The sequence below is a fragment of the Cryptotermes secundus genome, unplaced genomic scaffold, assembly GCF_002891405.2.
Source record: "Cryptotermes secundus unplaced genomic scaffold, Csec_1.0 scaffold682, whole genome shotgun sequence".
NCBI lineage: Eukaryota > Metazoa > Arthropoda > Insecta > Blattodea > Kalotermitidae > Cryptotermes > Cryptotermes secundus.
Genome location: NW_019730110.1, coordinates 1,241,567 through 1,256,359, shown reverse-complemented (window position 1 = coordinate 1,256,359; position 14,793 = coordinate 1,241,567). Strand labels below are relative to the sequence as shown.

General features: G+C 43.1%; 2 protein-coding genes across 2 annotated transcripts in view; one reads left to right on the top strand and one right to left on the bottom strand.

Moving 5' to 3' along the window:
• The window catches only part of LOC117282449 (T-box transcription factor TBX15-like), a 35,267-nt gene extending 22,428 nt beyond the window's left edge, over positions 1-12,839 (bottom strand). The window contains exons 1-2 of the mRNA XM_033752157.1: positions 12,758-12,839; positions 9,126-9,387 (exon numbers count right to left, since the gene is read on the bottom strand). Of these exons, the coding sequence (XP_033608048.1) occupies positions 9,126-9,387; positions 12,758-12,839 (344 nt within the window). The remainder of the gene's footprint in view (positions 1-9,125; positions 9,388-12,757) is intronic.
• The window catches only part of LOC111866213 (neuropeptide Y receptor type 1), a 439,022-nt gene that overhangs the window by 3,270 nt on the left and 420,959 nt on the right, over positions 1-14,793 (top strand). The gene's annotated exons all lie outside the window — the stretch shown is intronic.

Genomic DNA, 14,793 nt, shown 5'->3' with positions numbered 1-14,793 from the left:
CAAATCCCACAGGACCAGGCCCCGGGATCGAACCCGGGCCGCCGCCGTGGGAAGCCAACGACTAACCGCTTGAGCTATAGCGCCAAAAAAAACTTTCTAATGAAGGCTGTGCATAGCTCAGGTAGTTAGTCCCCTGCTTCCTACGACGGCTGCCCGGGTTCGATCCAAAATTGGGTCGTGTGAGTTGTGTGGTTGCATGGGGCAGGTTTTCTCTGAGTCCTTCCTCTCTCATTCCAGTCCACATTTCTCTCTCATCCCGGGCTGGGGTAACAGGTGAAATACTGGCCGGCGTACCAAATGGATTCAGTCTCACTCCACCCCAGGAATTAAACAAATCTGAGTATGACGTAACGGCCTATATCAGTACCTGACAATAGAGTACTCTCCTTTCCATAGTAGAGAGAGTGTAGCGATATATACATGATGATCTTCGCTAGTGAAAACTGTTTGGGGGCCATAGCAGGGCTGGAGGGGAATATAGCAGTAGCCAGAAAGAGACAAGTGCCGAGCGGTATCATCCCCACCATCTATGGGACTTTATTCCGTCGCCTCATTATAGTTGTCCGCAACCCTAAAGCATAAACATTTTTTTTTAACTTTCATTAAAAGTCCATCACATGTCGCCTACATGTAACGACATTGTGCTAACTTCTTTCCGCAAGGATTTTATACTGAGGTAAATTTTATATAGGATATCGGCAGGCGTGTAATGTATACAAAGACATTCTTAGCTACTATTTTTCTGCTTATATTTGATAAGATTATATCCAAGCTATGGCAAAAGAAACGTAACTCTACCTGTGTTTACATGAGACTGTGCCTACAGAGCTCATAAATGGACGTAGTTTGGCGGTCAAGATCAAAAAGAATACTAACAGAAGTTCCCTATTGACGCGGCGTCACCCGACCTGTAGTTGTTTGTTCTCCTTGTCCGTTACTTTGCGGCGACTTCGTGTTCAAAGGCAGCTGCGAAGTTCCTTGCTAAATATTTAATAGAACGCGACATCTCAGCCGAGCTGGTAGCCCTTGTCCTTGTATTTGGAGGTACCGCGTTTAGTTACCGGCACAGAGACCGAGTCTCCAGATGTTCGCAATTTGTCTTGGTCCCACGAGGCAAATTCCGGAACAGTGCCTTAAATTATACTGCTGCCTCTTCCTTCCACATCCCTTCTAATTCATCACCCAGTAATAAGCAGACGTTTCGACGTTGTGTACTACCAGTTAATATTTTTTCCTTGGCACTACAGCCCCAGTGGGCCTAGGCCTACCTCCATGAACTTCTCCGTTCACTTCGGTTTTCTAGATCTTACACATTCGCTAGGACTCCTTGGGCGGGTGATCAGCTCGTCGCAAGTCCTCTTACCTGTACACAAACACAGAAAAACGCACACACACAAACTAAACATCCATGCCCTGAGTGGGATTCGAACCCACGATCCCGGTTTCCAAGCGAGCGAAGACAGTACATGCCATGAGTTACATTACTTTCTCTGATGTATAATACATGTTATTAATTTAATTCCGTTCTGAATGTTTTAAGTTATGCTACTTTTCTGTATGTAGATGTATTTTTGTACTCACGTGTTCTATTGTTGGGTGTGCCGCTCGCGTAGTTGTGTGTATCTACTGTTCTTGCACAAGAAACACAGGGCAACACTAGATACACACAACTTAGCGAGAGACACACCAAATGGGACATGAAAACAGCAGCAATATATAAGATAGAAAGAAAATATCCTATGAAATCGTCCTTCAGCATCAGAATTCAAGGAAACTATTAATAAGAACATCGACGTCCCTTAATGAATGCTGTTTGACCAAGTGCACAGTGCAGTAAACTCCTTTAGAAGATGTGTTGCCTGAAGATGGCGCTATGCGGCTGAAACGTGTAGCATAAACACCGAATGTACATATATTTTAATAATTTTAATGACATTTTAAACATTTAACGAACATTTTGTGAATTAGTTGTGCTGTTGTATTATAGACGGAAAACTCAGGTATATAAAACCGAGATTAACGGCCGTGGTGATTCATTGCGCTGACCACGCGACACCCTCTATCCGCTAAAGTTGTTACTAACTTTGACGACAAGCGGCGGTCGCTCGGTCGGTATAGTTCGCTTGCGGACTGAAGCCACGGAGGTTAATTTGTTTTATAGACGGAAAACAACACTACAAGTGATGCCTCAATGCAACAGGATGCTGAAATTAAGGAAAGTTAGCTAATAAACGTGATAACCCTTGTATACTCTGCAATATAATATTTTATGCAATGGCGAGAGCGTATCCGTGCTATAGTGAACCGAAGTAATATATTGGGGCTGGATTATGGAGAGGTTTTACTGACAGTTCTCAAATGATGTGACAGTGGTATCGTGCACTCGGGGTTGCAGAGTTTCCGGAATTCTTCCATTGTCTAGTACAGCGAAAGGTCACAACATTTCGGAAAGTGGTTCTCTTCACGTTCTCGTGCTGAATGTGGCTACATTAGAAAGGACAAATATCAGTTTTATCAGACTGAACTGTGAGTATGTTCCCTCTCAAACTTTCCACATGAGGACGGAAACGAAATCCATTTCCGAAACGTTGTTTTCCTTGCGAATGTTACACGGTGTGCATACTACAGAAACCCAATAAGCTCAATGTTTTGCCCTACATTCATCCACTCAGTAAATATAACTTCATAACTTGTACTCTTCGCCAAATATAATGGAATGATGAAGTCAAGGAGGATGAGATAGACAGGACATGTAGAACGAATGGGGCGAAGAGGAACGCACGTAGAATATTGGTGAAGAGCCAGAAGGAAAGAGACCACTAGAAATACCAAGACGTAGATGAGTGAATAATATTAAAATGGATCTTAGAGAAATAGGATGGGTTTGTATGGACTTCATTGATAAATCTCAGGATAGGGACCAGTGGAGGGCGCTTCTGGACACGGTAATGAACCTTCAGGTTCGGCGACTGGTGGCTTTTCAAGAAGGGCTCAGCTCCATGGAGTTAATTCAGTATTCATTCGTGCCACTTGTTTAGTGTTCTACTTGGACATGTACACAGGTTTACGTTAAAACATAAACCAATTTGCGTGTATAAGAGGGAAAACTATAGACGGCTGTCAGTGTATGTAACTTACGAGCAATAAAACCCGGGCGGCTACCCGAGTTGTAAAGTGTGGGGAGACACAGTCAGTGCAAGAGCGGCATATGATCTGGTTATACCCCGCAATCGAAGCTCTTCAAGCGCAAGAATAAATTTGTGCCTAGTTCAGCTCAACTCCATGAAGACGTATGGAGCAGAGGTTCTGCGCCAGGCATCTGTGAACTCGACAGTAGATAGAGGTGGGTGGTCTTCACGTCCCGGCCGCCGTACTGGGGCACTCGGTAGAGCAGATGGCTGAGGCACTATGCGGGTTCGAGTCCCGATGAAGTGGATTTTTTCAGTTGGCCTAATCCTTTCAGCTGCACAGTGGCCCTGGGGTCGACTCAACCTCTAACATAAATGAACCTTCCTGAGAGTGAAGGGCGGCCGGCGCGTAAGGCTGACAACCTCAACGCCATCTGTGAGCCGATTGTCTAGAGAAAATGTGGGAGCCTCGATGTCTCACAACCCTATGGGCCTCAATGGCCTGTTACAAGGATACCTTTACCGTTTTTACCTTTACGTACTCGTGCTTCATTTCGAAATTAATGACATTTTGCTACGAAGAGAACTTTGAGAGAAGCGAAATGCAGGTGAAGCTGAACCCACTTTGTAACCAACAGCTGGAATACATTATTCAGTAGCACATATACACAGAAGTTATGATGTCAGAAATTGTATTTGGAGCTGTGAAATATTTGTGTTTTCAGTGTGGTCCGCATTAATTCATACTTCCTCTTCTCATTGTTGTGTCAACTGAATCGTGAAATAAATGCGTTTCGTAACCGAACAATTAAACGAAAGTTTCCTCGTGCCCGTTAGTTATTATACCTGTCAGCAATTTACATGATAAACGGCCGCCATTAAGGTGCTGAAGACAAAAATTGAATGATGACGTCATCAACACGGCACTTTTAAATGGACTGCAGGCTCTAACCTTCCTACCGCGTTAATTGCCAACATTGGCTACTAGGTAATCTACATTATGTTTGAAGAAAGCGGTGTTCTGGGATGTGGCGCCGTGTAGATATTGTGTTAACCGACGTTTCGGAGGAACGTATCGCCTCCATCTTCAGGGTAGAAGAAAAAAGAAGAAAATCCGCGAGCCAGCGTAAGCAGGTGATAACTAGTCTTATACCCTGAAGATGGAGGTGATACGTTCCTCCGAAACGTCGGTTAACACAATATCTACACGGCAGCACATCCCAGAAAACTGCTTTCTTCATAATCACCGCCCTGAAAACCTCAAATCTTATATACAGAGTGTTTGTTTGTTTTGTGTTTGTGTTTAGCTCAGAGCGAAGATTTGGTTTCAGCGACGCGTGCGAAAGTTATGCGCGGAAGTTTACTTGCATAATTAGGCTATGTCCGCATTTCTGTCCTGAATGTTCTCAGCAGAACGTAGTAATTTATCCGGAGAGAAACAGGCTCAGTAACTATTACTTGCTCAAGAAGATCAGTAAAATATCGCTTCCAACTTCAGGGTCGAAGAACGAGACAAGCAAGGAATCAGCGCGAAACCAGGTGGCAAGCTCTGCTTATGTTTTGACCCTGAACCCTGTTCCTCCGAAACGTCAGTTGACTTTCAACGTACTACATGGAGTTATATTCCAGAAGACAGAACTATTTTTAAAGAATTTCTGTTTACGGTTGCTGCGCCGAGTAGAAAGAGTGGATGGGCACACATTCTGCGAAATTGATAGGGTTTGGAAGGAAGCCGCAAGCAACTGGAACCTCAGTCAGGATAACTATGTGTCCCAGCCGAGATTCGAAACAGGAACGCATATAGAATATTGGTGGGAAAGTCAGATGGAAAGAGACCACTTGGAAGACCAGGGGGTAGTTAGTTAGTTATTGTAGAGGGTGGGTTTCCCCATGCACTTAGACCTGTAGTGGTCCATTGTGCTTCCTTCTATGATATTCTACCAGTCTCTATATCCTACCGGTACTGGTGCTTACCATCAGTCCCGCCCACCCTGCGAGACCGGCTCTACTAGCTGAGAGGTATCTATAATGCTTCTCCCATCTACCAGAGGTATTAGAGACTGCTGTTGGGCGGGAAACGTCCGTAATTTGGCTCAGTGACCTCCTTAGGAGATATGAGGTTCTTTTACGTGCCGTAAAGCTACGACACGGGACCCACGGCTTAAAGTCCCTCCCGGAGGACTTGTTCCCTTAAATTTTCCGCCCTTAAAAATTCGACGACCTCCGCCGGGTATTTGAACCCGCGTACTACGAGTCATGAGGTGGGAACATTACCTCTAGACTACGGAGGCCGCTAGACCAAGGGGTAAGTGGGTGGACAATATTAAAATGGATATTAGAGAGGTAGAATAGGATGATATTGATTTGATTGATCTGGCTCAGGGAAGGGACCGGTGGAGGGTTCTTGTGAACACGGTAGTGAACATTCAGGTTACATAAAATGCTGGGAAGTTCTTGAGTAGCTGCACAATTGGCGGCTTCTCAAGAAGGGCTCAACTCCACTAGTGAGTGAGTAAGTGAGCGAGCCGAGATTCGAAACGGAATCTCTAGAGCAGAAACGAGACAAGCTACCGGTTGAGCAGGCTTCCTCGGTTTCAGTGTCGTAAAAATATATCTATGAATAATCATAATTAAAATACGCCACGACGAAAACTTCATAATCTTATAATAAAAGTCATTTTCTATTGACACACATTTTCCAAAAAAATAAAAACAGAAATTCCGCGATAATTGATAAAGGGAACCAGCTACAAAATTTCATCACGACAAAATGCAATACGGAACTGTTAATCAAGTGAATTTACACCTGGACACGGTTGATTAATCAGCGTCCCTTATCGGTGGATCACAACATGTTGCCCTGATGTAATTTACAGGAATGGAATTAACTTTGCTTAAGAATTATTTTTGCGTTCTGTTGACAGTGTATTAGACCATAAGGCTCACAGATCCGTGATAGCGATGAAGCTTCGCTATAGCTACAATAGCAACGCCAGCTTATCCTTGTCATTACTATCTTAAAGCATTTGAAATCAGATTGCAGCTATAATCCCAGGATAAACAATGTTCTGTCATGTGCTGAGTTTATATTTCTCTTTGGTGAATGTATGCTTGTAGTCGAACGCCATATTAGTGCTGAGCTCATGTTAAAGGCAACGAATTTGACACGCCGAAATTTATGTAGAATTTTAAACAAAAATACTTATATCATCCAATATCCACGTAAGATAAATTTAAACCGAAACATTTTAAAGAGATTATAAATAACAGCGGTAATGTTTATGACATCTATTTAGGATGGTGACAATTCGAATCCCGGTCGGGATACTAGGCTATCCTGACTGACGTATATCGTGTTTTTCTCAGTTCCTCTAGCCATATACAGAGGTAGTAGCTTAAATTAGGTCACTGACGCTTCCTTCGCAATCCTTTCCAATTCATTTTCGCTAAACATCTTTCTATTCCGCACTATGGGACGACAGTCTGAGTTATTAATTATGATGATGACGATCATCATCATCATCATCACCGACAAAACAGATCTCTTCGAGCCATGGCCTTCCTTAGAAGATTCTGCCAGATTTTGGTTTACGCTTCTTTGGATTTCGCAACTTCTTTTTTACAGAGAAAAGTCGTCAGCCTTGAGCCCAACGCCTAACCTGGAGGACCAGGTCCCTGTGTCTATGTCCCCCAGTGACAGGGTGGCCCAGTTATACTCCCAGCCACCGGGTCCCCTTTTCCTCGACTTCTGCGACTCGCAAGTTTAAGGTGGAGGTATCCTAAGCTGCCTCCACGCGGAAAAAATTATTAACAGAATCGTTAAATAAACCACAGAGAGAACATCATTATCTCTGTCGAAGCTTGCACCACAGTTTAAATTGTTATATTTAGGATTTGAGGTTCTCTCAGCGGCAGTTATGAAGAATTCTATATTCTGGGATGTAAGGCCTTGTAGTTCGTTGAAGGTCAAATTGTCAGCGGATAGAAGATAGTACTGAAAATTATTACTTTTTTTCCTTTAGCACTACAGCCCCAGTGTGCCTAGGCCTACCTCCATGAACTTCTCCGTTCACTTCGGTTTTTCTAGATCTTACACATTCGGTAGGACTCCTTGGGCGGGCGATCAGCTCGTCGCAAGGCCTCTACCTGTACACAAACATAGAAAAACGCACACACACAAACTAAACATCCATGCCCTGAGTGGGATTCGAACCCACGATCCTGGTTTCCAAGCGAGCGAAGACAGTACATGCCTTAGATCGCTCGGCTACCGTGACCGGCAAATTATTACATTTCGTTACTGTTTTTTAAGTGAATTGAACTAAGAAAACACATCATACACTGTGTTACAACACAAATGATTACAGCCCAAATTTTCGCCGACGTGAAAAGTTAAAATCTTATATAATTTTGTTAGCTTTGTTCTTGCTTTTGATTCGGGTGTTAAGAAAATGCCGACTTTCGGTGCAAGAAAGGTTAGCTACTTGAGCGTCATATTTGTTTTACGTGAGAGGCTTCAGTTTTATTTTAATTCCATAAAGGGAGTTTCGGGGGAACAGATGGGAAACTTAAGGCCTGTAGCACTGTGCATTTCCGAGCGGACAAGCTGACTGCACTTTCGTAATTCTCTTCAACGTTCCCATTCTCCAGGCGCAACAGGGGACCCAAAGCTCTTGATGAGACCGGACACGCCAGCGTAAATATAACAAGAGCTTCTGGAAAGAACCAATTTCCTACTTTCCTATGATATGACATGAACCGCATATCCAAGGATTTTTCTATTGTTGCGTGTGTATTTTTTGCTGCGGTAACGCCTCTACCAAGCAGTTGCCTAGCAACGATAGAATGGATTCACATACACAGAGACTGATGGGAGAGATTTATCAAATACGCCGGGTGCCATGAAATACATATCAAGTTTCATAAAGACTGGTTAAAGAATTGGAAACTAATGGGCGGGGATACACAGACACACAGGCAGCATGGAGATAACATAAGCCTATTTTACGAAATTGAGCTAAAAATGGCCCAGTTTGAGTAAGAGAAATAAGGTGAAAGTAAAAACAGATGCGAATTGTATTGAACTCCCCCATAACTCAGTGGCTAACCTACGCGCCCAACACTGGCTGCTTTTGTGTAGTCCCAAGAAGCGGCACGAAAATGCAGATTGGGCTGTAGTCTGTGGGAAATAAGTGTCGTGAAGCCATGATTTGGCAGTAAACACAGCCTTACCTGCTGACCTTGCGAGGCTGCACAAAGAAAAAGATATTTAAAAGAATGAAAATTATTACCGTTGAAGTACTGAAATAAAATATTAAACCGATACAAAATGCGGGATTTTACTCAGTGAAAATGAGAATCCTCAACAGCCTCAGTCAATATCGCCCACTGTACCCCTTCCTACTAAACTGAAGTCATATTCTCAGTTTGTGTGCCTCGCTGGATCTGTCTGCTTTATTGCACTGCCCAGAAGTTTTGTGTGCACCTTTCTCACGTCCTTTGGGAGTCATATGTTGCGTACATGGGGGTGTGCGTGACTTACAGAAGGGGGTTTGCATTGATGACCGGATTTATTGCACACTTATACGTACAACTTGTCAATATACTTCACGAACAACTGTATGACACAACATCTCAGCAGGCTGGCGGCTAAAGACTCCATCGGTTCTATTACAGCTGCCTGAGATCCTCGTTGTATGGTCTCAACAGAGAATCCTGTTTCCTAACATTTCCTCTGTTGTTATAGAGGCGTTATTACCTCGTCGTTGTATGGAAACGGTACTTCTTCTATTGTTGCGTGAATGTTCATTTCCCCGGGAAGCTGATTACGAAGTCGTTGCCTAGCAATGAAGTCTACTCTAGTTCTGCTGTTCCGGCTTTCAGGCGTCATATCACAGTACCTTAATTAATTAAAGCTGCTACGTAGTCTACTGGGCTAACTCCTACATGAAAAGCATATGAACCTACTCTCGGTTGGTTATCCATTATCTCACTTACCTCCCAGCTTTCGTAATAATCATCTCTGTACCTAGAGCATGGAACTTTCGCCAGAGTTCCCTGGAACACAGTTCCACCTTCAGGTTCTTCTTCAGCCTGTGACGCCGCTGTAACTCCAATGTGTCTCCTTCAGTTACAGTGTTCAGCTTCTTTGCTCCCGCGCTGTCAACCTCAGGTGCATTATTTTTGGATGTTGTTGCTGTTTGGTGAGCCTTATTGTAAGGGTTTTTAATTTCTACGTCATTTATCTTCTGCCGGATATCTGTAACGATAACAAGGACATAAATGTCTTGGGAAGCGCGTTTGTAGAATGATTCGGCTGTAACATGATTCAGAACAAGGAATTATTTAATGTAACAAGAACAAAAAACAAAATTAGGCCATATTACATGCCTGTCTCTCTTTGTCTTTAAGGGCAATGTTAGCGAAAGTATTCGTAGAATACTTAACGATGGCAGTAACCTGATGCAGGTTAAGAAACCTCTTAGTAAATCACGCTTTTGGTAAAAAGGTAAAAAAAAAAAGTAAAGATATCTCTGTAACAGGCCATGGAGGCCCATAGGGTTGTGAGACGTCGAGGCTCCTACATTTTCTAGACAGTCGGCTCACAGATGGCGGTAAGGTTGTCAGCCTTACGCTCCGGCCGCCCTTTACTCCCCAAGAAGATTTCTGATACTCATTTTTGTTAGAGGCCGAGTCGACCTCAGGGCCATAGTGCGGCTGGAAAGATTAGGTCGATTGAAAAATCTAATTATCTCATTGGGAATCGAACCCGCGACCTTCCGACTTATAGCATAATGCCTCAACCATTTACGCTACCACGTGCCTTCATGTTTTGTGATGAATTTAAAAATAAGAGGAAATTTACTTGTGGCGCATTTGTTGGATTTCACGCAACATAATAATAGCTCACGTTAATGATGAGACAGATGTTTGAAAAGAGAGAGGAAAGGTGCCGCAATCACGGCGAACAAACGATAATCCGCGGGAAGTGCCAACTGCTGATAAGCAGGCATTTTTTTTATTGTTTCGTAAGTCGGTTTGTGTATCAAAGTGGAAGTTCACTGTATTTCAAGTTTCAATATATGGTAACAATTTTTTTGAATTCGCATAGTGGGGAGGTGGAGCCCAACTGGGCTCACTGAATGGCCTATTGTATCTGCCCTGGGTGATTATGATGATGGAGAATTTGGTGGAATGAAGATTGGCAGGGGAAACCGAAGTACTCGAAGTAAACCTGCCCCAGCGCCACTTTGTTCACCACAAATCCCACATAACCAGACCCGGGCTCGAACCCGGGCCGTCACAGTGGGAAGCCAGCGACTAAACGCTGCCAATATATGGTAAAAGTTACTACCATATCTGAAGAAGTGTTTTATGATTTATAAATCTTCTGACATACTCAGTGAATAGATTTATCTACTTCAAAAAATATTTGCGATATAGGCCAATTAAAGGTAAAGTTGTCCCTGTGCTTAACTAATTAAGCACAACTCCATGAAGATGTATGGAGGAGTGGATGTATAGATCCATGTATCGTTCACCTCGGAACTAGTCGGAGATGAGTGGTCAGCTTCACGCTCCGGTCGCTTTACCACCGGGGAAAACTTCCCCGGTACCCATTTGTTAGGAGGTTGGGTGGATCCCAGAGCCGGTTTGGACGACTTCGAGAAGAGAAAATTCTTGATCCTATCGGGACTCGAACTCCGACCTCTCTGCTGTCCAGTCCGTAGCCAGTCACTATACCGACTACGCTACCTGGGCTGCTATATAGGCCAATTTCATGAACAAAATACTATATTTATATCAAAGCATTACCTACAGATGACCCACGCCAGTAGGCAACAGGACAACAAATAGCCCCTGCAGACACACAGCAGTGTGTAGCATGTGAATACTGGTCCCATGAGCGACATACACATACGCTAATGCTCTGGGTCTAACTCACAGAGGAGCACTTCGATAACACATGTCGATATCAGAGAGGTGTAAATAGCTAAGATAAATGCCAAAGCATACAGTGAAAGAGTGCTGACATAGATTATACCTACTTACTGTTTATTGCCTTGCAGGTTAAACCTGGACTACATTATAAACCCAAGGCAGAATAACATTAGGCACTATTAAGTCCCATATGAAAAAGAAAATCATTTGTTTTTAAGGATCTTCTGGAGGTCTAAGTGAAATTTTAGGTCAGCTTCACGCCCAAGCCGCTTTACCCTCGGAGACAGAGCCTTCCGGTACCCACTGGAGAGGAGGCTAAGTGGCCCCAGAGCCGGTCTGGACGCTGTTGAGTAGAGAAAAATCTTGTCTCTGCCAGGAATCGAACCCCGACCGTCCAGCATGTAGCCCGTAGCTATACTGACTGAGCTAGCCCGGCTCCTAAAGATTAACAATATATCAGACAACAGACTGCACATCATGTATACCCATTTCTGCAAAGTATATCGTGGAGTGTTTTCTGGAGCTCGTCCTTTGTAATAGTACGCTATTTGCGTTGTTCAAACAACTTGTTGATGTTATTGTCTATAACTGGCTTATTATATTTTAATCTTGTTAGATAAACAATGTACAGATGATCAGAACAAAAGCTGAACAACGCCCTCTGATCAGTTGATGGCTTCATTGTTCCTCAAGAAGCTTTTACAATATGCATTGAATGTAATAGTGACTACTAAAGAAAGGTGAAACTATCCCTGTAACAGGCCGTGAAGGCCCATAGGGTTGTGAGACGTCGAGGCTCCCACATTACCTAGACAATCGGCTCACAGATGGCGGTGAGGTTGTCAGCATTACACGCCGGTAGTCTTTTTTTTCCGCCCAGGAAGATTCCTGGTACTCATTTCTGTTAGAGGCAGAGTAGACCCCAGGACCGTAGTACGGCTCGAAGGATTAAGTCAATTGAAAAGAATCTACCTTATCGGGATTCAATCCCGCGATGTTTCGGCTTGTAGCATAGTGCCTCAATCAATTACGTTACAGCTTGCCCCAAAATAGTGACTATACTACCAGTGATAAACTACTTGGTAATTTCTGGAACGCCGGTTATTTTCTTCTGTTAATAAATTTCAAGGCTTCACTGCCCATCTCATACGCATACCACTGAATTTAACACGAAACTACAGCGTGCTTGTATATCTCGTGAGACCGTCTCACAGGACAGAACATATTTTGCCCGGTAGCTTCGGCAGCAATGCCCCAGTTTTATTTTACATCTTATTTAACGACATTTATTCAGCTGCATAAGTTATCTGATGTTGAATTTCGCTCACCACAGAATATACAAAAGCGAAACAACTTAAAATACACATATTTCCAGAATACGTGTACATATCAGTACTCAAACCCAGGTCTGACAAGATTGAATTTAGTGATATTTTGTTGTATGTGAGTTTCTCGCGACACTGACCATGAAAACTGACATTTTCGGGGTTGTAACTCTCTGTCGTTGGGTAGACGTTCACCGGCGTTTCGAAGGAACATACTACCTCCATCATCAGGACTAAAAAGTAAGCTCATAAACAAGAATCAAACAACAGCTGTGGAGGCAGGACGGTTTCAGATCCCAGAAGATGAATCTCTTCTTACTAATATCTTCCTTGTAGGTTAAAATTTAAATTATTTGTTCTTACCTGTTTCTTCAATTCTTTGACGTTTAACTCCAATGAGAGCTTCAACTGAGAACGCTCTTGCTCGCCTGCTTAACTCACACATCTCGCTCTCCGTTGTCATGACAGTACCGCAGTTCAAGTGTTATCATTTATATGACGTCATCTTCACTGTACTTATTGTTTGTCAAAAAATCTCCAGGATTTTAGCATTCCCCTATTCGTTGTTGACAGATATACACAAGCCATTCAATGGATTATGTACTCAGTAATATTAACCACCATGAAACAGGCCCACTTTTATGCGTATCTTCTTAATAGGCCTAAAAATATCATCATAAGGTGAAACCTTTTGTAAGTTTGGTTTGTTTCTGTTTTTAATTTGATGAATATATCTAAATAGATCCAAGTTTGTATTATAATAAATTGTCGTTAAACCACGAGGAGAATTTGTAATTTCCCTAGGTAATGTAATAAAATCAGAGTCAATGAAAATGGAATGTTATTGATGACTTCTTGAGCTGTGCCCAAACTCAATTTATGATGAAGTAAAACAGCGTGGAATTATTTACATTAATCCTTGGATTTCAGACGTTACAACAGATACACAAGCACAACACAACGAGCACAACACTTCCGCAGCGCCGCACCCTGCTTCTCTTTACGAAAGGGCGAAGTAAAAACAAAAGCCTGCCAATAAACGCAGTAGTCCAGACGTGTGTAAAACATTTGACAAGCATTGAATATTTATCACAGAGTTAGCATCACAAACGAGGTCGGTTTCCTATTGGCTTCTCCCCTCTCCAATACCATCTTACCTCCACCCCTAAAAGTAATTTTCATTGGCCAGAAACTTAATGTATCATTTAGAGGTAGGAGTGGTTTGTGGCCTAATAGAGTCTTCACTAATGCTCACATGTAATACTGGGGCAAGAGTGTCCTAACCTACAAACTGTCAAGAACGTCCATAGAGTTTGACTTCACCTGAAACACTGTCACCTGGATTCAGAACATGAAGAGTGAACTGTGATAAACTTAACTGACTGACTGATTGGCTGGTTGGCTGGCTTGTTGATTGACTCAATGAATGACTGACTGACTGATTGATTGACTCAGTGGCTGACTAACTAAATAAGAAACTAACTAACTAACTAACTAACTAACTAACTAAGGCCGCGCCATAGCTCAAGCGGTTAGTCGCTGGCTTCCCACCGCGGCGGCCCGGGTTCGATCCCGGGTCTGGTCAAGTGGGATTTGTGGTGGACAAATAGGCGCTGGGGCAGGTTTCCTCCGAGTACTTCAGTTTACCCTGCCAATCTTCATTCCGCCAATTGCTCCACAATCACCCTCACCTATCATCTGGGGCTGGTACAATAGGCCAGAAGTGGCCGCAGTACAAGGGACTTAGTCCCACCCCACTAGCATTAACAAAAAAAAACTCCTTGGAGCTGAGTCCATCTTGAGGAGCTGCCAGTTGATCAGCGGTTCAGGAATTTTCTAACATTTTATGAAACCCGAAGGTTTATTTCCTTGTTCACAAGAGCCATCCATTGGTCCCTATCTTGAAACAGATGAATCTCATCCATAGAACTCCATCCTATTTCCCTGAGGTCCAATTTAATATTATCTTCGCAACTACGTCTGTCTTTCTAGTGTTCCCTTTACTTGGGGCTTTCCCATCAAAATCCTACATGCATTCCTTTTCTCCTCCATTCGTGCTACATGCCATGCCCACCTCATCCTCCTTGACTTGATAATTCTAATTATACTTGGAGAAGAGTACAAGTTATGAAGCTCCTCATTATGCAGTTTTCTCCAACCTCCTGTCACTTCATCTCTCTTCGGTCCAATATTCTCCTCAGCACCCTGTTCTCAAACACCTTCAGTCTGTGTTCCTGTGATCACTTTACGCTTTTTAAATCTTGGACTGTCTGCCGAGAAGTTGCTATTGACTTATTAGCGCCGTCAGGAAACTTTCCGAAGGGTACAGCCAGTTTTACAGTGCATCGGCGAAGATCCATAAAAATTGCTTACAAAAGCTTGCCGCCTGTTTACTGCAG